General features: G+C 43.9%; 3 protein-coding genes and 1 long non-coding RNA gene across 5 annotated transcripts; all 4 read right to left on the bottom strand.

Moving 5' to 3' along the window:
* On the bottom strand, nucleotides 1-7,570 carry LOC119556846. Its single transcript, XM_037869317.1, has 3 exons — nucleotides 7,341-7,570; nucleotides 1,649-2,522; nucleotides 1-794 (listed from the first exon to the last, which is right to left on the bottom strand). Exons 2-3 carry the CDS (start codon nucleotides 2,508-2,510, stop codon nucleotides 199-201), a joined length of 1,458 nt encoding a protein of 485 aa, XP_037725245.1. The 5' UTR covers nucleotides 2,511-2,522; nucleotides 7,341-7,570; the 3' UTR covers nucleotides 1-198.
* A 1,810-nt stretch (nucleotides 7,571-9,380) lies between these two features.
* On the bottom strand, nucleotides 9,381-12,087 carry LOC119557405 (V-type proton ATPase subunit d 1). The gene is made up of 3 exons (XM_037870152.1): nucleotides 11,719-12,087; nucleotides 10,620-11,128; nucleotides 9,381-10,255 (listed from the first exon to the last, which is right to left on the bottom strand). The coding sequence occupies exons 1-3, from the start codon at nucleotides 11,843-11,845 to the stop codon at nucleotides 9,839-9,841; spliced, it is 1,053 nt and encodes a 350-aa protein (XP_037726080.1). The 5' UTR covers nucleotides 11,846-12,087; the 3' UTR covers nucleotides 9,381-9,838.
* A 535-nt stretch (nucleotides 12,088-12,622) lies between these two features.
* Nucleotides 12,623-14,143, bottom strand: LOC119557368. Its single transcript, XR_005220071.1, has 3 exons — nucleotides 14,027-14,143; nucleotides 13,666-13,852; nucleotides 12,623-13,612 (listed from the first exon to the last, which is right to left on the bottom strand). It is a non-coding gene; the product is annotated as an uncharacterized LOC119557368 (long non-coding RNA).
* A 2,313-nt stretch (nucleotides 14,144-16,456) lies between these two features.
* Nucleotides 16,457-23,486, bottom strand: LOC119557035 (peptide transporter family 1). 2 transcript variants are annotated; one of them, XM_037869582.1, is made up of 6 exons: nucleotides 23,331-23,486; nucleotides 22,544-22,602; nucleotides 19,078-19,433; nucleotides 18,927-19,005; nucleotides 17,861-18,864; nucleotides 16,457-17,671 (listed from the first exon to the last, which is right to left on the bottom strand). In XM_037869582.1, the coding sequence occupies exons 2-6, from the start codon at nucleotides 22,560-22,562 to the stop codon at nucleotides 16,685-16,687; spliced, it is 2,445 nt and encodes an 814-aa protein (XP_037725510.1). In that variant the 5' UTR covers nucleotides 22,563-22,602; nucleotides 23,331-23,486; the 3' UTR covers nucleotides 16,457-16,684. The 2 variants fall into 2 exon arrangements, with proteins under 2 accessions (XP_037725510.1, XP_037725509.1); XM_037869581.1 differs by lacking the exons at nucleotides 22,544-22,602; nucleotides 23,331-23,486 and adding an exon at nucleotides 19,502-19,647.
* Nucleotides 23,487-23,548: the final 62 nt, after the last annotated feature.

The following is a 23,548-nucleotide window of genomic DNA, read 5'->3' as shown; positions in this document are numbered from 1 at the left end:
TACATTTTCGGCTTTTATTCGGTTTTTAAATTTTCAATAAATTACTGGATCGAATAAATAGGTGAAATAAATAAGTGAAATTTCGCGGACCCTTAAGCGCTATCGACTACGAACTATGTATCTCTTTCTCCGACCAGCTGCGGCGGTACAAGGTATTTACACTGTTGCCCAGCATGTTGGCAAACTCGCGCTGGCCGCTCAGTTGAAAAAATCCAGGATGCCGTTGAGGAGTTCGTAGGCGAATCCAGAATCTTCCGTCCCCTCGGCGACGGCCTTCTTCTTCTTGTTCTTTTTCGCCTTCTTGGACTTTTTGGACTTGGGCGTGGTGGAGTCATCGGCAGTGGATGCGGGTGCCGGGGTCACCACAGCTGCGGTCGCATCTCCTTCAGATGGAGCAACTGCAGCAGCAGCGGGAGCAGCAGCGGGAGCTGGAGCAGCTGCAGCTGAAGCCTCGCCAGCGGCAGGAGCATCTGAATCGTCCTTGCTCTGCACCTGGTCGGTGTTCGTGGTGGTCGAGGTGGAGCCCACCTGGCCATCGACACTCACATGCTCACGGGTTTGATCCGCGGCAGCCGCAACCGCCGGCTTCTTCGCCGGCTTCTCGTCCTCATCGTCATCGAGTTCGTCCAGGAGTCCTGCCAAACTGAAGCCACCGTAGTCGGCATCCTCGGGCGCCTCGGCCTCGTCGTCATCGGCATAGTCCTCGGTGTCGTCGTCGTCGTCATCGGTATCCGCATCCGTGTCGTTGTCGCTGTCATAGTCGTCCTCATCCTCCTCGTCATCATCGCCACCAGCTGGAAAAATGCAAAAAGCATAGGGTTAATTTACTGGTAAAAAACACAAAAGCACAAACAATTGTCATCCTTATTTTCTGACCCACAAAATGAGTCTTTTAATTGGCATAATGCAAACAAAGGTCAGAACGAGCAATGGCATTTCCAATTAATTTGCATTCCAAACTGAAAGATTTGATATGGCGAAAATTGATTTAAAAATTTAAATACCCAGAAAGTGATGTGGATTTTTATTATCACAGGATGTGAGCTTTTCTGAACAGTCATTCTTTAAGCTGAGCTTTCTGTGTTGAGTTATGAGTTATGATTGAATATTAAACCGATTTTGAAAGTATCGAGGATGTTACGTATTTAATCATATAAACCAGGAACAGAAAATAGCTGTTATTATTGTTAACTTAACAATCATGGACAAAAAAGAGTACTGAAAAAATAAACTACATCAAACTAAAAGATAAAATATAATACTTATATGCTTAGTATAAACAAATAGGTGTTCTATGTTCAAAGGACTTTAAAGGGTATGTTAAGTTGTAGAATCTTTTCAACATGAAATCCCTGGAAATGGTATTGTTTATTAATTTTGAGGTCACATGAAGGCTTCTGGAGTTTTGGTAAGATATTGCTTGTAAAATATTTTCGTCTGATATTTTGATTTACAGAACTTATACTGAACAACCATGTATGTTCAATACAGAGAAGTACAAACTCCCACTTCCTATAACTAACATAAGGCTCTATCCATCCTTAACTTCTTAAGGGTTATTCCAAAGAAACCGTTCCACTAGTCGGATACGCAATATTCCCATATAAAAAGGGGTTTGATTTGTGGGGTAAGCCCAATCTCTGCTTACCGGCAAATCCGAAGAGGTCATCATCGTCGTCGTCATCGTCATCCGAGCTGGGCTTGGGCAGCGGCTCCGCCTCGACCACCCGGAGTCCTTCCGGTCCGAACTTGAAGCAGGAGACGCGCAGGGAGGCCTCCACCTCGTCGTCAGCCCTCAGCTCGAAGGCCAGGCAGGCCTTGAAGTCCTTGGAGTCCTTGGCCCGGGACAGACCATAGACCTTGCCGCAGAACTGGGAGTAGCCGCCTGGGAGGCCGACGCAGATGGGACGGGCCCGCTTGCTGGAGATGCGACGGGAGGCCAGGGTGATGTCACCGTACTTCAGGGACACGCTCATCTCGTCGTTGCCCAAAAAGGCAATCTTGGCGCAACCGGGTCCGCTGGGCAGCAATGGCAGGCCGATCTTTCGGCAGCAGTCGCAGTGGCTCTCCGTGCATTTGCAGAACTTGGTGATGGGATTCTCCGGCTTGGCGGTGGTGGGTGCCACAGTGGGCTTGGCCGCCAGAGTGGTGGCCACCGCTGGAGCAGCTGCGGCCGCGGGAGCAGCGGATTCTGGAGCGGCAGCTGGTACGGTAGCCACTGCATTGGGGGTCTCCACATCACCGCTGGCAATCTCATTGGCACTCTCGTCGATCAGCGCAGCTGGGGTCACGGCATCGGCCACCACCTCATCCGCCACATCCTCAACCTTGGGCGGCTCCGATTCTGGGGGCGCCACATTCGGATCGATCTCCTCGGGCGGCAGATCCAGCTGCTTGAAGTTCTCCGATATCTTGTCCGTGCGCCGGAAGACGGTCTTGGCCTCCAGGGGCAGGATGGCGGCACTGGCCACCAGGAGCAGCATCAGCAGCATGTTCCGCGAGCTGGTCATCTTGTCGGGAAGCTGCAATGGAGCAGAAGTGTCGCAAATAAATATAAGTAATGAAGAGAATGAATGGGTAACTATATAACAACTAAGCCATAAGCAGAAAGTCGTTATTAATAGGGTAGAATAATATATATTTATGAATGAAAGGATAGATATGGGTATGTATAAAGACAACCTATATTCATTGGCAAAAGATAAAGGCTAAATCTGAGAAGCCTTATTCAAAAGACATTAATTTTAGCTATACTTCAATTACCATTTAATTCACGAATTTTCTTAACTAAATAAAAGAGATTTAACTTAGCTGCTAAATTTAATTTTAAAGAAAACTTAGTGAAAGAATATTTATAAATGAAATACCCACAAAAATGTTCCTACAAATGCCACTTAAAAGGTAAAAAAAAAGCTGATACTTAAACTTAAACGTGTACTTAAACTTATACTCAAATTGTAAACACCACTTTGTTAGCTATTAAGTAGTACATTTAAATTATTTATTTTATTTAAACATTCTCCACTCAAGCCGATGTGACTAACGCAATAAATATAAGTCTTTAGCATGTAGCGTTAGGATATAAATAAATAAATGAATGAAATGAATGAAATGTCTACTATAAATAACTACTCTTACTTATCATGTAGTATTAACAATCAGCTCTTCAACAAATCAATGAAATATAAAAAAATATCGAGAGCAGAGGCGATTTGTTTTGTTTTTTCTCTGCGTAGGCAGAATCCGATTTCGAATCGGAATACAAAATCGAAATCAAAGCGGAGCGGTTGAGGAAGAAGGTGGGTACAAAAACCGAGAGGTATTCCAAAAGTCAACAGCTCGGAAATCGCTTTCAAGTGGCCAGCGATTAAATTTCACCGCATTCTTTCTCCTCATTTTTTTTCGAACGCCTCGTATTTTGCAAAAGAAATGAATTTAAATAAATATTGACATAATTTCTTTCACTTCTTTGGCTCCCCGATTCGTTTTCATCTCAGCCTCCTTCAGCTCCTCTCATCTCTTTTCTCCACTACCATTCGAAATGCAAAGTAAACAAATTAACACCGAAAATCAATGGCTTTGAAAACTGAAAACTGAAAACTGAAAACTAAAAACCGAATATAACAATAGACCGCGAAGAGACAAAAAACGAGAGTGAAATCTCTCTGCAAAGTTATTTAATTGACGAATTGGGTTAGGCCTATTTAGAATAGCCCCCCCATACCATACCATACCATACCATGGCATACCACTTTGAAATTCATTCATTTCCTAAGAGCCAACAAGTTGGAGCTCGTTGCCAACTCAAACTTGGTTTTTCGGTTTTTTTCTTTTTTGGTTTTTTGGGGTGGCAGGGGGAGTCACCGATGGCAAAGTGAAATTTCAGCTATTGACTCATTTACCTCAAGTGCTTGAAGGCAGGGGGGGGAGGTGGGAGGGGGGCTATTTCAGAGCGCCCCGAGATGTCCAAATCAATTAGCGGCTCTTAACTGGAGCTCAACTGGCGGAGAAACCCAAAGGTCCAGACAAGAGCAGAACTATTTAAAGATAAATATGTATAACGGTTGAGCCAGAAGTTAGGTGGGGCCAAGACCTCCTAACACAAAGATATCAATTCACCTAAGACAATGAAATGGTTTCATCTAAATATCTTTTACTTTAAGGTACTTCTTTATATGCATTTACAATTAACTCTATTTATAATTCTGATTTTTAAAACATATATATGATATTACTGATATCAAGCATACATAATTACATTTTGAATTTTAATTTGTATTTTAAACTACCTTTTCTTAGTTGTGTAACTTATGTAATGTTTACTTGGATTTCACTAGTTTCACTCATGTAATTGTCCATTTTTTTTAAGGTTTTGGGAAAGAGCCCCCATACTGTGGGCCTTACTGTTTTCCCCACCACTAACTCCATTCATTGCATATTTATACTTATATTTCACATTGTCTTTCATGATGATGGTAATCCATTCTCCATAACTGGCTTATGGACGGGTATTATAGGCGTTCCTTGCCCATCCGTTCTAATGGTGCCCATTTCCTTACATCATTTTTATTTTCATTTCCATCATTTGTTTGGAAACGGTAATTAATATACTGAAATCCAGAGATCTCGACCAGCTAAACTTGCTCATGGCCACTGCATGCTATTCATAATCCACTTTCATTTTTCTGGGCAACGCCTCCTTGTTTCTCGGATGTCTTGGCCCTCTTGAATGGTACCTGGCTCACAGCTTGATTTTTGGTTTCTGGACATTCCATGCCATAGGTGACCTTCCGCTTGGGTGGCACAACAAACACAATTTGTGACCCAGTTGGTGGCCATTTGGGCAAAGAAAGTGTGTGGTCAAATATGGCTGTGGCCAAAGAGTCGATTCGAGTGCGAGTCCGAGAATGCCTCTAATAACACCGGTGGCATTGGCAATGGCAATATGTGCCCACAATCGTATACCAACTTGGTTAAGATTCAATTGGCAGGCACACAGTCCAGATTCCCTATGGCTAAACCATTTGGAAGTTGTCACTTCTGGGATTTCAGTTCAGCAATTCAATAATCCAATTAGCTTAATGACAGCAACTTGCCTTAAATATTTATATTATTGTATTGAAAAAGAGCTCCGAGAACAGCCAGCACTTGGTCAATTTTTTAAAAAGGGTGTAGGATTGAGTTTAACTTCAGAAAGAGCCACTGTACTCATATTAAATGCTCTCCAGCGGAAAGTGCAGAATTTCTGGCTTTGGAAATTGCATTTTTATGGTGCACTGACTTCTTAATAACTTCACCAAAGGCCGGCCTAAAATTCCAATACGTAGTCTGGGCCCTCGAAAGTTCAGGCCCACAATTTGCATATCGCATTTGGAAACGAGCCGAAATTAAAAAAAGAGAAAAAGAGTCCACGTGTGTGCCCCCTCTCACTCCCACTTTTTGTTTGTTTTCGAGCATTTTCGAATTTAGTCAATAAATTATAACGGTTGTGAAAAGTTATTAGCATTAATTAATTATTAAACGCATAGGAAAATAGAAAGTGAGACAGTGTGTAGTGCTTTTTTCTTTTATCGGAATCAGATTTTTGTTTTTTTTTTTTTTAATTTTTATTTTGGGTGGAGGGGGGCTGCTCGTCGAAATCGAAATCGAACTGTTAATTATTCAATGCGGCAGCGAAAGTGTAAGAGTGATGCAAAAATTCCGAAAAAAAATTTCTTTCGATCTTTTTTCTTTATCTTTTTGTATCGTCTCGTCCGCCCATTATATTGATATTTCTTGTTTATGGTATTCCTTATTTTTTTTCGGTTTTGGATGCCACAGCATCTGTGCTTCTAATCCGCGCTCGGTGATTACGAAACCAGCGAGCTTCGATTATGCTAAGCAGTTTGTCAGACTTTTACATCCTTCAGCGTGGTTTATATAACCCCATACACACAGTCGTCGTATGAGCCCAAAGAAATTTGCATAATTTTTGTTCGACCTCTGTTTTTGTTTTCTCGGCTGCTGTCAGATTTTTTGATTTTTCTGCCTGATTTGTATTTTATTTTTTTTCTTTGCCGTCTGTGTTACCACTTTCTTTAGCCTGTGTGTGGGTGAAATCAGTGGGCAATAAAAACAACAGCAACACAAAGCGAAGAGGAGGTAAAAATCAAAGTTACCATAATAATGATGACCATGTCGAGAGACCTATGCCAAAATTAAGGTTAAGTTCTTTAATGCAGCCAACGGTGAAATTTTCTGTCCGCCATGGGCGTGGGTGGGTTTGTGAAAAGGGGGATAGGGGGAAAGCGGTCAGTGGCAGCGGTCGGCATTTCCGGTCAAGGCAGATGGACCAGAAAATTAGCCCGCTTTGAGCTGGGAAACCTTGGATTACAGCGCTTTGATCGACAGAAAGGCAGATGGAGTTAATGTTTGAAGTTGATAGTGTTTTCGTTTTCAGCGCTATCAAAATTCGGAATCTTCTCTATTAATTTATAGAAAATATATATTTTTTAAATAAACATTTTGTATCGCTATCCTTAATTTGTGTTTTTAATTACAGACAAAGATCCTGAAATCTTGTTATTAAGCAAAAAACTAAAAACTCTTAACCATTTCAAGGAATTTATCTGCTTTTATGTGTATTATCTTTCAAAAAGTATTTATATTCTGTTAAAAATTTTAAAGACAATCTTTTTTTTTTGTAAAGAATTGTACAATTGTATAAAATAAAAATAATCCCTACATATCTGTCCAACATTTCATCGAATTTCCTTGGAAGTCTGTGGTTTTTGGGAGCATAGCTGCTATTCAGCTGGCTTTGATCATCAATTAGCCACCTGAGCCAAAAGTTGGTCTCTGAGACCAGCTGGGCAAGAAACGGACAGACAGTTCCACTTTCCAGCACCTGAGACCTCGGACATGGCACATGGGACGGCGAAGAATGCGCGATGGTTAATGGTAATGGTGGTGTGATGGTGATGGGTTGTAGAAAGTAAAACGAAGAACTCGAACGCTCGACGCGTTTCTTTTGTTTTGCCAAATTCAAATAAGTTAATGACAAGGAAAAGAAGAACGCACAGCACAGCGCTAACAGATGCGGATGGCCAGCTACGTAGATGGAGATCTGGAGAGTTAGGAGCAGCGGGTCTTCGAGGGGATATGGATGTACTCGCTAAGTGGGGGCCAAACTGGTTGACACAATTCCACAATTCCACGCCGACTGGCGACTTTTACGTGCAATTGTGCCTCTTTGGCTGTCTTTGGCTTTGGTTTTTCCAACTTCCAACTTCAATGCTCATCATTATTGGCCCACTTGAGTGAGTGTCGACCGCATTTCACTTTTTCGTGTATATCTTTACCTATGAGTTTGTTATCCTGGTATCCTGTGTGGGCTATATATAGTTGCTGCACCGACACACTTCCGTATTGCACTTGGAACACAAAAAAAACTTTGGCACTCCGTGAGTAAAAAAAAAATGAGATTTGAACTTGGCTTGGCGCGCGTGTGATGATGGTGGATTTTCCCGCTTTGCTAGGAAGTCTAGTGGGGCTGCTCTTTATAAGACTGAAGACTGGAGACTGAACTCAACGCTCGGGGACGCGGAACTCGACTGCGCGGACTTGGAGCCACCAGGCCGAGTTATGGGCGATTCCGCGGGTTGGGGCCCCAGCTGATCGAACCAACAACAGCAGCTTTCTTTTCGCATCGAACGTGTTCGGGGTTCGTCGGCTTGGCGTCTTGTCGGCCTTAACGGCGACACCTGCTCCATAGTGCCATGGTATAGGTATACCTAGTACGCACTAGGCCAAGATCCAAAGCTATGGTAAAGGCCTAACGGTAATGCGCCGATCTATGGGCACGTAGCACGTAGCACGCTGCATGCAATTAACCCACGACACAAAAAGAAAATCCAAAGTTTTCCTGTTGACTAGGCATAAACAAAGCTGATCCCAAATCTCATCTTCGGCACACTAAAACTTGGCCAAATGCAGTTAGATAATTCGTTTGCCTTCCTTGTCTTAGATCATCAAATATTGTAGTTACAATTTTAAGAAAAACTTCCGTCTAGCTAAACTCAATCCAATCCAAATTGAAATTCATCTTCAGCACATCAGTACTATATCTATGTTCCGGATAACAATCCCTAAAAATCCATCTGAATAAACTATTTTTATGCATTCTTAGGAAATTTTAAACAGAAAAAATTAACCATAATACGACAAACACTAAGAGAAAAGCTTTTAATACTTCAAAGTAACTTAAGAACTAAACCACTTCAAAATCGGACATCAATGGGTTGAGTAAACCCATTTTACGCTCTTCCTTTTGTCCAGTTGGTTATTTTTTTACCTGCTGATGAATTACAAAAGAGGATTTCTTTGTCTAGGTGTGCGATCCCCGGATGACAAATACTACAGTGGACACACCCTGAAAGTGTGGATACCTTGAACTCCGCCAACAGACAAAGAATTTCTTGACATCCTTCAACACTCCCCACACCTTAAACCTACGTGATCAGTTAGCTCCAACTTACTTCTTTATGAATTGTATACAATTTATGATGCGATCCTGACAGTCATTTTCGCATTTATCATAGTAGTATCAGGTGACTAAGAGAGATTAACCACTGTTAAGGTACGTAAAGCTGAAAGTACCAGGCCATTAAAAAAATCATTTACATATGTAAGTACGCTGTTATACAAAGGGAGTATAACCCTTAATTCTATCTCGCACTTGTAAAAGTTTATGCAAAACTATCACGCAATAATAATCTACAATAATCTACAAATCAAAAAGTAATCTATATACCTATTCTTGTTAAGTTCATTTGTACTTTTATAAAAGAAACCGTATTCATCCTCATTTAAAGCATCTGTTTAGATGGGCTTTCTACGTCAACCAACTTAATATCATTCGATATCCAATAACTCGTTTGACGTCTTATCCAATTTTTATGTAACTCACAACGACCCGTGATTATTTGTCCGATCTATTGATATTTCGAGCTTTGGCTAATGATGCATCCAAAAAAAAACCTGAGACACGGGAGAAAATATGTATTAAAGTAAAATTAGAAGAAAAATGTTTTTAGATTACGCAAAAAAAAAACAAGAAAGTTGGTATCAGGGGCAATCGCTTTAGTGACAGCTATATAACGGGGGATTGGCTAATCTAATGCATATTTTAAGCTAATACATTCCTTTAGTATTCTCTTCCCTCTCACTTGACTAAATCACATTTGGGTTACATTTTACAAGACTCTCTATAAGCGAACTAAAAGCCAAGTTCCATTTGGTTGAGGGCAAATCGGTGAGGCACATAAATAAGTTATTAGACAGAACCGATTAAGGGAATGTTTGAAAACATGTTTTAATAATTGATTTATCATTCACATATGTAGTTTTTGTATAAGTATGCATTTTCTATATAGTAGTTAACATATGGTGCTGATGCTTTCCTTTCTCTACATTCAATTTGAACTGTTTTCGTTCCGTTCGATAATTATACATATGTACACAAACACGAAGCCCTGAAGGGACACTAGGGGTCTCCCGAATACATATTATATAGTTATCTATGGGGCCAATGCTGACAACAATCGGGGTAGGAGCGGCGGAATCGGAGAAATCTTTAGGTCTGGGTCTGAACACTTGACAAAAATTTGCCTGGACCGGCAATAATACTCGCAACAAAACTACATACAAATATACAGACACAGTATCATAATATAATATACATTAAACAATTGAATAACAAGGGTAGGGGACAAACAAAAAAAAACGCATATCGAAAGGCAGGAAAAAAAAACGTATAATATTATTTGTATGCCAAATGGTTAGCGATCATCTAGCGCGCTTAGAAGATGGGTATGTAGTTGTCGATCTTTGCGCGGTGCTTCTGGGCGACGCACTCGGCGATCCAGACGATGTTGCGGCACTCCTGCTCCTTGAGCTTGAGGTACGCGTAGAAGACTCCGAAGTGGAACTGCTGCAAGAAGGCGTACACGTTCAGCTTCACCTCGTGCTCGAAGAACTTGTCCTCCAGCGTCTTGTCGCCGGGATTGTTGCCGGATCCGTCGAACAGGGCGGCGTACTCCGCGTAATACTCGGCCACAGTCTTCACCTGCTCGTAGTCGTCAGCCCGAGCCAAAGCGGCCAGGCCGTCGGGGTACATCTTGCCGCAGTTGGGATACAGCTTGGCACGGTCGTCCTTGGACAGCTCGGTGCCGAAAGAGTTGATGGTGATGATGATCGCACGACGATCGGCCTCAAACTGCAATGAAAGATTGTCGTCATATTATTTTAATTTTAAAAGAGTACCCCCGTTAATAAATAAATATTACTGAGCTAAAGGATAGTGTTATGAATAATCTGTAGTGAACCATCTGATATTGTTGTAATGGTCGACTTCTTAAATCCATTTCAGTGCACATTGATTGAGAGAAATTTAAACTCATACGAAAGGTACCAGTGTAAGCCATTTACAGAAAGAAAACCAAATGGAACAAGTGAAATAGACAAGAGGTGGAAACATGGTAGATGAGGAGTATCAACCGATAGCGTGTGTACTGTAAGGCTTCTGGTATTAAATTTGTTGCTAATGAGAACCCCCAGGAAGAGAAAGAGTAGCCACTCACAGCCAAAATCTCACACATGACGTCGGCGGTGGCGCCGCCCATGTTCTTGCAGAAGTTGTAGAACGCCTCCAGATAGGCCTTGTAGAGGGTGTTACGGATGATCTCAATGTTCATCTCGTCCAGATCCTGCTCGGAAATGCAGTCGACAAAGAAGGGCGCCAGGGGCGTGTCCACCAGAACGGCGTTGTACAGCTCGGCGGGCGTGGACGCCACATGGATGGCCTCCATCTGCTCGAAGCTGCCCAGTGGGTGGCACTTGGGGATCAGCTCGGAGATGGGTCGCTGGTGCAGCGTGCCGGTTATCAGCAGGATGATGTTGTCGATCATGTAGCCGTAGGTGATGAAGTCCAGGAAGTTGGACAACGGCTCCACAGCGTGGTTCCGCATGTGCTGGAACTCGATGACCAGCTTTTCGCGCAACTTGTCGTCGATGACGGACACCGACAAGGGCGAGGGCTCGTTGGCCAGGAAGCTGCCATAGTCGGTTCCCTGCAGATGCAGCTTGAGATCTGTAAAATCCAGGAAAAAAGCCGGTTATAATACTATTTTCATACGCTTTTTTAATAAAACAAGATGGCCTTGTGGGAGTTTTGGGTCAGCAAGATAAAGTTATAAAAATTGCACTTTTGTGGAGTGGAAAGAGATAACTATGAACACTCTTAAATGAATGGGCACCCTGATTTTGTAGAAAATTTGGCTGAAACAATAAAATCAAGCATATATTGCTTTTGAACTGGATTATATTCAACTAAAAGTGACTAGAATTGAATAAAAGTGGTTAGATTCAAAAAATGTTTCAGAGACATTGGACTCAGTTCGAGCAAACTATGGATTCTATGGCTGCTATGTGATAACATTCCCGCGGACCGTTTGCCTGGATCGGAAAAACCCGGACCTTTAAAATCCAGGTTGGAAAACCAGTTGAAAAACGTCAACAAATCACAAGACAAGCTTACACACACCGGCGCAGAGATACATTAACAGCAGTGCATGTATACACACACGCACGCCTCTGTTATCGCGGTGGTCATGTGACCCAGGGGCGTGTGGGAAAATGGGGTCTACGGGAGATTCGTTTTCAATGGGGCCTGGTACTCACCCTCCAAGGTCTCGCACTGCACCAGATTCAGGTAGTCGGCCTGCTTCAGGATGCCGCACTTGAAGCCCCGGCACAGACCCTCCAGATATCCATTATCGATGTTGAACATAAAGCCCGAGCTGTTCATCTTGATGACACACGCACACACACACGCAGAGGAGCTGGCTGGAAGTTGAAAAGGTGACGAGTTCCAGTGGATTTCTGGATTGGTGGATTCCTTTCTATTGGGCTGCTCTCGCTCGACCGAAAGTTGCGCGAATTGTGTGGCGAAGGGCGTGCAGTTCGAAACGGAGCGACGATGAAAATTCAACCTTTTTTCTCTATCGATCGACAAGTCATATGATTTCGAGCTCTTCCTCTTCTTGTTTTTTTTTTCTCGTCCAAACGTCAGCGCAAATGTGCCTAAAAATGGACGAATGTCAGGTGACAGCGTGCGCTTAACAGCACGCTGTTAAGTTCACCACGGGTCTGGCAACGCCCCGCGAAATTTTATTTAAATTTTGGGTCGCTACATTAATTTTTATTGTTTATAGCTTGAAAATATGACAAAATAAAACATACACAAGTGTTTTTAATTAGTTCTTATTTTTATATTCAATATGTGCACAAAATAAAAGTAAATGTATATAAAAATAAATTAACTCGAAACACACTGTAAAGTAATAATGTTAACTGCAATAAATATTTTTATTTTCAAGCCAATACTATGCCAATACTATTAAGTAGATGTTACAAACCTAAACTTAAAAGTCTCTTATGCAGTTTAGTTGAAAATTACCTTTTTTAATTAGGGAATAATAATAACAAGAATTGTATAAGTCTCTCAATATGAATGATTTATATTATAGTAATATTTGTGTTCTTAATGTATTCGTAGAAGGAATTATATATTTTTTTTTTCAGAAATAAGGACAAGTTTTTGAGAAAATCACTAACAAAAATCAAAAATCTTTGTGATTTTGGACTAACATCAATGTAGATGGTGCCATCCAATCCAGTGAAACGTGCTGTTGCCGTTCCGGCTCGTAAGAACTGCAGCTCCAGTTCGATGTCAACCAGGGGATCTTCGCTTCCGGGCCAGATCCCGAGGATCGGAGAGTCATCCAATCCGGTGGCACCTGCCACTTCCGTTTCGGGTCTTAACAAACCTAGCTTTAGTTCGATGTCACCCATAACATCTATGCTTCCGGGCTTTAAGGCTCTGCGTTGCGTTGCTCGCCCAGAGACCGCTACCATCCTACCGGTGAGGGCCTCAGTTCGTCGACCCGTCGTTAAACCTTCAGGGATAAATTCTTCAACTCATGGGACTGTCAGCGAAAGACCTTTAATTATGGGTTATACCCTATACAGGATACCCTATACGCTATATAGGTGACCCTGAATAAGTTCTAACATATAATCAAAGGTCTTCCGCTGGCAGTGCCAGGAGCTCAAGAATTCATCCCTGAAGGTTTGACGATGGATCGAGGGACTGAGGCCTCACCAGTCGAACGAGGGGGGTCTCTGGACGAGCAACGGAACTCAGAGCGTTAGAGCCCGGAAGCAAAGATTTGATGGGTGATATCAAACTAAAGCTGGAGTTGTAAAGACCCGGAACGGCAGCAGCTGGTGCCATTGGATTGGATGGCACTTCAACCCCCGGATTCGGTTGTGCCAGTTTAGTGCCCTTGCGTTTCGGATCGGTCATCGTGCCAAAGTGACAGTGGCGCCAGGTGGGCAGCATTAGTCCCCGGCTCGCACTCCTGGCTGGGAGGCTCCTTCTGCTGGCGGGGACTCCACCTCAGCTCGTCGGTCTGCTCCAGCTGCGCCATCTGCAGATCCCCGGAACTCATGTTGGAACGCTTTGCCAGCGTGGTGAAGCGATTGGCCTCCACCATTTTGTCCCTTACCAAAACTGAAGCAAATCACTCACAAAATCGTTGCCTTTACTTTCGGATTTTAACTCACCGTAAGCTAGGATAGGTTCCACCTTCAATCGAATGTCCTGAAGAAAACTGTTCACGAGCTCCAAATCAGAACGAATATCAAAGTTGTTTTCCAGCTCAGCTTGTTAATCGTTTGCCGTCCATCGTCAAAGTGAATAAATTTCAATACTCCGAATGACTTGACAGTTTGCCAAGGCCAACTTGATTATCTATAATTATCTCAGGGTTGCAGGTTAGTTGGTGAAATCTCTGGATTCTTGGTATTTTTATGGAGCTATGACCACGAATCCTTATTTAGTGAATATTTCAGAACGGTGTTGTAAAATTAATTAAAAGAAACTCGTATTTTGATAACTTTTAAGTCGTTTATATATTTAACTCACCGTAAGCTAGGATAGGTTCCACCTTCAATCGAATGTCCTGAAGAAAACTGTTCACGAGCTCCAAATCAAAACGAATATCAAAGTTGTTTTTCAGCTCAGCTTGTTAATCGTTTGCCGTCCATCGTCAAAGTGAATAACTTTCAATACTCCGAATGACTTGACAGTTTGCCAAGGCCAACTTGATTATCTATAATTATCTCAGGGTTGCAGGTTAGTTGATGAAATCTCTGGATTCTTGGTATTTTTATGGAGCTATGACCACGAATCCTTATTTAGTGAATATTTCAGAACAGTGTTGTAAAATTAATTAAAAGAAACCCGTATTTTGATAACTTTTAAGTCATTTATATATTTAATCTCTTTAAGTAATATTGATTGGAATATAATAATAGTATTCCTATGTATGTATATGTATAAAGTTCCCCTATTATTAAAAATAGGTTTTATTATGCTGCATTTTAAAGAATATTTATTTAGGGTTCACAAAAAGGAACTAACACAATAAGGACACATGTAGTTTTTCTTCTCATTCCCGCTTGAACCGGTCGGGATCCTCCCATTTTCGGCGTCTGGCCCGGATCCTCTCGGTTAGGGCCGCCACCTCATCATATGGCTTATAGTAGTAGGCCACGAACATGAAGATCAGCATGTCGACGAACATGAGGCCGGCGAACAGGAAGAACTCGCTGGCCTGCGAGTCGAAGAACTTGAGTTCCGCGATGACCACCACGATGACATTGCCAAAGGCCACCGTGAGCAGCCAGCAGGCCTGCAGGACACTCTTCATGCTGGGCGGGGACTGGGAGTAGGAGAAACCCAGGCCCGTCACCGAGAACATCACCTCGCCGAGGGTCATCACCACGTACTGCGGCACCAGCCAGAGCATGTGCATCGAGTTGGGGCTGGTGACCTCGATCAGGCGGGACACGAAGGCGCCGTGACTCTGGCCAATCAGCAGGGCGTATACACCGCCGGCACGCAGCTCCTCCTGGGTGAGATTCTGATCCGCCACCTGGACCCTGTACTCGCCCGTGTTCAGCTCGTAGAGATCGTGATTGCGGGCGGGCAGATCCAGGGCCGCGCTCTCCCCGGCAGCCTCTGTCCAAATCACCCGGGTGGTGGCCAGCAGATTCGCCAGGGTCCGCACAAAGGCCCATGAGCGATTGGACTTCTGGACCTCGTCCTCGTACCAGTACTTAACGATCGCATGGGAAGGTCGCAGGAACAGCGAGTGGGCGGTGGCCTCGTACAGCTGCTGGGTACCGCCCTCCAGAGTGGTGCATCCTAAGGTGACACGTGTATTTAACAACGATAATAATATATCAACTGTTTGTAATCCCCACTACAAAATTGCAAAATACCTTTTTGTAATCCCTTCAGAGAACTTATCAATGCAACTCTGTAGAGCACTTTAAATATGAGGGTACTAGTTAAATGCAAATATACATTTTAATTTGTATACCTAAATTTATTTGTATATTGTTTGAATTTCCTTTAAAAAGCTAACAATTTTTTTATTCTAGTCAATCTCTCTAGAATTATTTATAATGCAGTTTAAGTTCGTTCTTCGTGTTAAATGTTCAGATTAGTTATAAAATAGGTAAGTAATTGTATCTTCTGCAGGCAATATTAATAATAACAACAATATCTCTAATTTTTATACTTCAACAGTATTTCCCAAGAATGTGAAACACCTTTGGAATCCTAGAGATATTTCCAGCCAACCGACGTCATTCCTTAGGACAGCTTTATTAGTGATCCTAAATCTCTTGGTATGTCTGAGGTGGCACCGGGTATCTTTTAATGTGATTAGCTTAAAAATTATCATAGTCTGTGGTGTCATACTAAACTCTAAAAGCGAATCTCAAACGATTATCCGATGGTGTCAAAAAAGGTCAGTTGGTTTTAAAAATGTTCACACGTTCTGGACAATACCAAGAACTGATTCCGCCCGAAAATAATATATTAAATATTGGCACTTAGCTGCGAAAGAGGCCAATGATTTCCTTTGTGGTAACTTACCTTCGGTCAGGCTCTCCACGGTGTAGGTTAACTTGAAGGTTCCATCACTACTGGTGGCCACACTACCCGAATAGTAGTAGTCCAGACCCTTCAAGGTGAAGCTCTCACGGGCCCCAAGGTTCGTACTGAAGCGATACTCGCAGTCGGGGATGCCGCTGAAGACCCTAAGCTGGGTATTACCACTACTCGGGATCAGTGGGTAAGTGTGCTGCAAGGGATGTAAGGAATAGGTACTCCTTAGTACTTCACTGTTCCCCTTTAGAGATAAACCCAGTTCTCTACTCTTCCATGATTGTTGATACTATAATCTCCAGAATGATCTTATGGCGGAGAGAGGGCACAGTTCAGATAGAAAGAAACACAGAAGGCAGACCAGACAAAGACTGTAGAGTAACAACACGCAGCGGGTTATATCAGTGATTTTGTTTTATTAGATTAACTAGATGGATGTCTTCTCATATGCAACAACGCCCGGTCGGGGCTTCACTTACACTTAGCTCGGGAATGGACAGAGGCCCCTAAGGATTCACATATACACATCTACAAGTACAGATACAAATAGAAATACAAATACATATAATACACAACGCTGGAGAGCGAGCAGGACGAATCGGATGGGATCGAGTGTGTCCGGGTCTACTCTTCGATTTCCTTGCCCTTGTTCTCGACTCCGCCCTCGAGGGGCGGTATCTCGGCCTTGGCATCGCCCGCTGTCAAGGGCTGGGCCTCCTCCAGCGGCTTGTTGGGATCATTGGGCACATAGTAGTAGGCCATCACCATGAAGATCAGCATGTCGGCGAACATGAGGCCGGCGAACAGGAAGAATTCGCTGGCCTGCGAGTCGAACAGAGCGGCCTCGGCGATGATGACCACAATGACGTTGCCAAAGGCCACCGTGAGCAGCCAGCAGGCCTGCAGGACACTCTTCATGCTGGGCGGCGCCTGGGCGTAGGAGAACTCCAGACCCGTCACCGAGAACATCACCTCGCCGAGCGTCATGATCACGTACTGCGGCACCAGCCAGAGGATGTTCATCGAGTTGGCCTCGGTAACCTCCACCAGATTGGCCGTATACCCATCACTGATAAGCAGGGTGTACACTCCGCCAGTGTGGACATTAAATTGTCCAACTATGGTTTCACCCACCAGGACATCGTAAAGCGCCGAATTCACACGCGTGAGGTTCGTATCGGCGGCCAGTTCCTCATAGGCCACCTCTCCCTTGGACGCACTTTGCCAACGGATCGTCTGACTCTGCGGCACGTTGGCCACATTGCGGATCAGTGGACGACTCTCGCTGGGCTTGTCCACATAGTCCTCCTGCCAGAAGTGGGTGGTGGTGGCATTTGTCGGATTGAGGAACAGCGACCAGGCCTTCTTCTCGGTCAGGGTTATCGTGGCCCCGGCAACATTGTTGGTGCAGGACGGGTTCTGGCTGGTCAGGGAGTAGACCAGGTTCACCGAGTTGGATACGTAGATGTCCTTGTTCGTGTAGGCATTCAGCGAGGGCACCGTCACGCTCTCCACTCCCGCTAGGTTCGACGTGAAGGTGTAGTCACAGTTCTCCGGGTTGAAGATGCGCAGCTGGATGTTCTGGCTGTAGGGCAGGTCGGGATAGGTTTTCTAGCGACAGCAAGGCGTGCAACGAGAGAGAGAAGGGGAAAGTGCAGGTGCAGGTGCAAATACAGTACAGTACAGTATGATTGTAAACGCTAAGCTATTCAATAGGGCGATCTCCACCCATTTCTTTTTATCTTAGTGAACTTCAGGTTATAGAGGACCACTCTCCTTAAAAGCCCCACTACAACTCACCTCCAGGTTGAGCTCCACCACGCCGGATATGATGAAGGCTATGCCGGCCAGGATGCCGCCCATGGTGAGCTTCTGCAGAGGTCGGCGGATGCCCACGAGCCTCAGGGCCGGATAGAAGGCCACATCGTACAGGGGGATGAAGAGCAGAATGAGCAGCGGGTTGAGCACTTGCAGTTGGTCGGGTTTGATGTCCCAGGAGCCCATGTCGCCGTCCATACGGGTGGCCTGGAAGGTCCAGCGGGAGCCCTGCTGGTCGAACAGTGCCCAGAAGACCGGGAGCGGCAGGTAGAGGAAGAGCACTCGCATCAGCACCTTGACATCGTCGATCAACTGGCGATCGTACTTCACATCGGCATAGTCCAGCCAGTGCTCCCGCGGATTGGTCTTCTTCTCCTTGCACTTGGTCGTTAGAGCTGTCCAGATGGTACTGCTCACCAGCACCACCATGTTACCGGCCGGCGGCTTCATCTTGTAGAGGGATCGTCCCAGAACGAAGATGATCACCGAGACAATCATCAGCACGGCGGGCACTCCGAAGGCCAGGGGATAACAGTTGATGTCGTTGAAGCAGGATACATCCTCGCGCAGGATCGGGGTCACCGTGGTGGAGATCAGCGATCCGGCATTGATCGAGAAGTAGAAGAGCGAGAAGAACGAGGTGATCTGCTTCACCTGCTCCGGCACCTTGAACTGATCGCCGCCGAATGCCGACACACAGGGCTTAATGCCACCCGATCCGAGGGCAATAAGCGCCAGGCCCAGCATCGTGAACGTCTCGACGGGCAGGTTGAGTGGTCCAATCGCTCCCAGGGTCAGCAGCACCGATCCGCATATATACACCATCGATAAGTACAGGATCGTCTTGAATTTGCCCAGCCAGGAGTCCGAAATGATGGCGCCGAAAACGCAGAGGAAGTACACGAACATGGTGAAGACGTGGAAGACCACGGTGGCGGTGTCATCAGAATAGTGCAGAGCTCGACTCAGATAGAGGACCAGAACAGCTGTGGGGAATACAGATGAGATTAGTACAGATTCAATAAGGGGATCCTGTGGATCAACCCACTTCGCATGCCGTAGTAGTTGAATCGCTCGCAGAACTCGTTACTGATGATGAAGAACACGGACTTGGGATACGGCAGTTTCTGAGAATAACAATCGAGGGGGTACAGTCCTGGTTAGTTTGTGCTTTGATGCGGAGAATCAATGGGGATTACCTTCTGCTGACCCTCAGCCTCGGAAACGTTCTTGAAGTCATTGGCCTCCTGCAGTTCCTTGCCATTCTTCTCGGGCTCCTTGCCATTCTTCTGGGGTTCCGCAGCGATTTCGGGCAGCTTCTTGGCCTCCACCAATGCCTTGCCATTGCTCTCGACGGCGGGTTGACTTTCTGCGAAGGCTGCAATCGGCGTAGTGTCTTCTACGGTCGCAACACTTGGGGTAGAGTCTTCCACGAGCCCAGCACTTGGTATGGAGTCTTCTACGACCAAGGCTTTGGGCGAGGGACTCGCAGGAGCGATCTCTGCAGCAGGAGAAGGCGCTGGTTCAGCCACAGGCTCAGCCGCTGGCTGTATTTCTGCGGACGAGAAAGGAATCCTGGTTTAGGAATTGATACTCTAGTGCTTGGAAGTTCGAAGAGCCCACCCAGCAGGGGTACTTGCTCCGCCGGCCGTTCCATTTCGTCTGCCCACACAGATGCGACAGTGATCTGTTAGATCAGCGACATTTCATCAGAACTGGCAAACCGAAACCGAGACTTGTGGCCTTGTGCTTGACACCTCCCGCCACAGATAAGGACTGCTCTATATTTGGCCAGGCCTTTGCCTTACCCGTGGGCGTGTGAATTCGGTGGCCAGGCATAAATTAAACCGCATTAGCCCTAGCCGTATAGCGTTTACGTGGTTTACGATAGTGGCAGACAGATAGCCCGGCCAGGAAAGATAGCTCTCTCGGGGATCGCCTCGACACTGCTGTGACAACTTGACAGAGAGCATGGCTTTTCACTCCATAAACCACATGCTGATTGCTGACGATGCTGCGTCTGAGTGTCTGGTGGATGCTTAAATGGACATGTCCATGTGGATCGAATGGTAATTGCAGCGAGTGCCTTTAGTCATGGTCATGGCCATGTTCGGACAACGGGATCTGAATTTGATCGATGTTTAGTGGTTCAGGAAGCGACTGGGAAAGTCCCCAATGACGGCCTGTGGTGAATGGGTCTTATCTGCGTGTGATATCCAGAATTGGTTCGGCTCGTGGCTAATCCATCGATGCTTTATCAGCGTTTATGGCCGCCATTTGAGGCAGCAATGAAGCCATCACATGGCACCATAAACCGTGGAAACAATGCTATTGCACGCACAACACTCCACATCAAACATCCATTAACATAAAAAGCCTTATCGTTTATATATGCGAGTACCAGACGTGTACAGCATTGACCCGCTTCGGTGGCCGTTTGAAGTCGCTAAACCAGACCCGGCAGTCACCCTATCCACTCAAATCCACTCATTCATTCATCCCCAGTCACTGATAGTATAGTATATATGGTGCCAGGGATCTGTGTCAATGTCGCAAAGGAGGTGGAGATGGGGCCCCAAACAGGAGTACGCTGTGATCGAGCGATATGGGAAATCACAAGTAACCAACAGCCCAATTGGAATCGCTGATATGCCGGAATTCACACCAAGGGAATTAAAAAATAAATATAATGAGGGCTTTTCCTATAAATAATAAGATAAGCCTGGTATGTCTTAAGTGCAGTTGTAAAGAGTCCGGGGTGAAGTGTTGTGAAAGTGTTCTCAATTTCACTTTCTCAAGATTTCTATTTGAAAAGCTTTTAGGGTTCGGGAGATGGAGAAGTATATTGATTGCTTTGTAGGTAGTTAGATTGACTGATGTTAGAGAGATAGATAGATATGCGTACACAAAAATGGATGGACAATGGCAATACATCACTTTTTGATTGACTTTAAGTTCAGTTTATATTGAAAGACGAATAGACAAATATACAGAGAAATATGTAACTAAGAAGGATTTTTATAGGTAGATTAAAGGGTATAAAGTTGTGTTATGAAAGACTTAGGTTTCAAGGAGTATCAACATAGGACAAACGATATATTTCGAAGAGATCTTGAAGCTGTACTATAAGTTTCCGATCTAAATGGAAGTTCCAGCCAGTGCGTACGTGCCTGTTCAAGTGGCTCTTGGATGACATTGCAGATCGGATCAGGCGGGAATGTGACGACGTTATCGCAGTTGGTATTGTTAACCGATTGCCCATCAAATCGGTTGTAAATTTAGCAACGACCCAATATCGTAATCTCCATAGAGAGAATCTAAGTGTGGGGTATCCCAACGTGTATCAGTAGGATCCAACTGATTTACAAGCGATTAGGTCGAGAGCGGTTTATTGGTCCGGCGGAATGATAACCGGCGCAAAGGGGGTTTCGTCACAACTTTAATTACAAATGTTTTTATTTTTTTTGGCGTTGGAGAAACAAAATTATTCAATGGAAGTTGTCAGAGAGTGTGCTGGTGTTAGATAAGTTTGTGTTTTCGGTAGTGATTGTCTTGTTCCGTTCGGAATGGCAATTATGGCCCCCGATAGCGTTGCCGCCCTATCCAATTTGGCCAAGTTCTGTCCCGAAAGTGAGCAACCATATACCATATACCGAATACGAATAACCGAATACCTAGCAAATTGCTCACTAATTGCAAGCCGCTGCACTATGTACAGGCATTTTCCAGCTCTCCCAGCGATTTGTCAGCAATTGTTAGCTTGGGGAATACCAAACAAAATCGCATTTGCAATCGGAATCACAATCGTAAACAGAGTTTGTTAGCGGTTTGTGTCTATGAATATGCAAATGAAGCCGGCGGCTGACATTGAAATGCAGGCATACATTATACAAATTAGAAAATATATAATGTAGGCAAGACAAGTTTTTTTTTCTTAAATGTTCGATATAGGCAAGGTCTGTGCGTGCCAATTGACCAAGTTTGGCAGTTCTTTTTTTCGGGGACCGGCAAAAGCGGATCCGCATTTGGGCCGGGTTGTGGTGGTGGAGCCGCTCAAGTGGCTAAAGCTCCGGGCAAACCACTCGAACTCGATGTCCCTTATCGGAGCGATTAGATTTGCGGACTGCACACGCCGCCAAGAGAACCGAATACCAAGTGTTCGGGGAATCGTTCCTCCGTTTTGTCACTAATGCCAATAAGTGTCCCCAGATATTACGCTAATCTTTACAGCTTGAACGTTACCCAACGGCCTTTATTCAGGAGGGAAGGTTGGTATTCCGGAAAAAGGCCCGCAATAAATTAAGTAAAAGTGCCACCATAATCTAGGGCAGGGGGAATTTTATGTATTATATATGACTTATTAAGGAAAGCTGACTCAAGGTTTAATATCAAGCTAACTCACAAATAGTATTTATATTCACAACTCATGGATCGTAGACACGAAATCAATTAATATAAAACGCAGTTAAATTGCGTCAAGGAATGTCACCATATATACATTTATATCTATGTTCATTGTACCTATAGTATCTACAGACTACAGAGACTCTCCATGTTGTATCTCCAAAATATGGGCCATAAATCTCGGTTCAGTAATCTGTATAATTACCACCCCGCTGTAAAAACTATAATTATGCTGTTAGGTTTTTTTATGATTAGCAATACCATTTTCTTTATCCGTCATGTTTGGAATCCGTGGATCGCTTTACATCCGTTACGCGTCACTTGAAATCGAAGAGAAATATGGCATTTATTTAAAAATCATTACGTTGTACGTGTATAATATGTGGGACGGGTTGCATAAACTCAAGCTTTCTTTTTAATAAATAAAAAAGGAACACGTTTGTATTTTATTTACATTGAGAAACAACAGATACAACAGGAACAAAAAAGTACCAAGCCTCGTCTGCGGTTCAATGAGCTCAAAAATCGGTGCTCAAAAAAGGGTTGGTAATATTTTTAAAGGAAGATGGCTAGTCTTGATATCTACTAGGAAATTGCCAATACAAAATAATAAACTTGATCTAACAACGTGGGAAAGATATTCCTATCAAGAAGATAAACTATGATCTCAATTGATGTTTAATGGGTTATTAATGGATTTTAAATGTGAACTGGGAAATACGAATTGATAGCACATAGCTAAATAAATGTTTTTTTGCATTTTGTATCTTGATATCATAGGGAAGTAATTTAAAAATAACATGATTTGATTCAATAAAAGTAATGTATAACTTTAAACTTTACTATATATTAAACAATCCATTTTTGAAAACTTCTATACTTTCGTAAGAGATTTTGAAATTTTGAAAAGTAATACTGACACTTTTGTAAGTTGTTTATTTATTTTACTTTAGTTTCTTATTGCCTGTCTCTGTGTTCTCTTTGCAAGTTATCTTCTAAATCGTTAATGCTTTTATAGTTCATTGCATGACGCGCACTTGTAACTCACATTAAAACATTTAACAACTGCAAAAAAATATAGAACGCACGTCGGATCGGTTGGGATCGGCTTGGAAACGGTTTGGAATCGGTTCGGTATCGGTCTGGAATCGGTTTTGGACCGAGTAGAGTAGGGTTGAGCGACCACGTCCGCTAGCGACGATCAACAGCCTCAGACTGAAGTGAACTACCGACGAGCTTTGCTAAGAAGCCGTTAACGGTTATGCT

Source organism: Drosophila subpulchrella, chromosome X (assembly GCF_014743375.2).
Source record: "Drosophila subpulchrella strain 33 F10 #4 breed RU33 chromosome X, RU_Dsub_v1.1 Primary Assembly, whole genome shotgun sequence".
Lineage (NCBI taxonomy): Eukaryota > Metazoa > Arthropoda > Insecta > Diptera > Drosophilidae > Drosophila > Drosophila subpulchrella.
The sequence above is the reverse complement of the archived record's forward strand: the minus strand, read 5'-3'. Positions and strand labels throughout refer to the sequence as shown.

Excerpts from the sequence above, each read along its gene's own strand:
- LOC119556846 (XM_037869317.1), bottom strand. The coding sequence starts at position 2,510 with ATGACCAGCTCGCGGAACATGCTGCTGATGCTGCTCCTGGTGGCCAGT. Across the intron at positions 795-1,648 it reads TGACCTCTTCGGATTTGCCG|CTGGTGGCGATGATGACGAG; the intron begins GTAAGCAGAGAT and ends GCATTTTTCCAG.
- LOC119557405 (XM_037870152.1), bottom strand. The coding sequence starts at position 11,845 with ATGAACAGCTCGGGCTTTATGTTCAACATCGATAATGGATATCTGGAG. Across the intron at positions 11,129-11,718 it reads GCAGTGCGAGACCTTGGAGG|ATCTCAAGCTGCATCTGCAG; the intron begins GTGAGTACCAGG and ends TGGATTTTACAG. Across the intron at positions 10,256-10,619 it reads TCATGTGTGAGATTTTGGCT|TTTGAGGCCGATCGTCGTGC; the intron begins GTGAGTGGCTAC and ends CTTTCATTGCAG.
- LOC119557035 (XM_037869581.1), bottom strand. The coding sequence starts at position 19,535 with ATGGAACGGCCGGCGGAGCAAGTACCCCTGCTGG. Across the intron at positions 19,434-19,501 it reads GGAGCAAGTACCCCTGCTGG|AAATACAGCCAGCGGCTGAG; the intron begins GTGGGCTCTTCG and ends TCTCGTCCGCAG. Across the intron at positions 19,006-19,077 it reads AGGCTGAGGGTCAGCAGAAG|AAACTGCCGTATCCCAAGTC; the intron begins GTAATCCCCATT and ends TGTTATTCTCAG.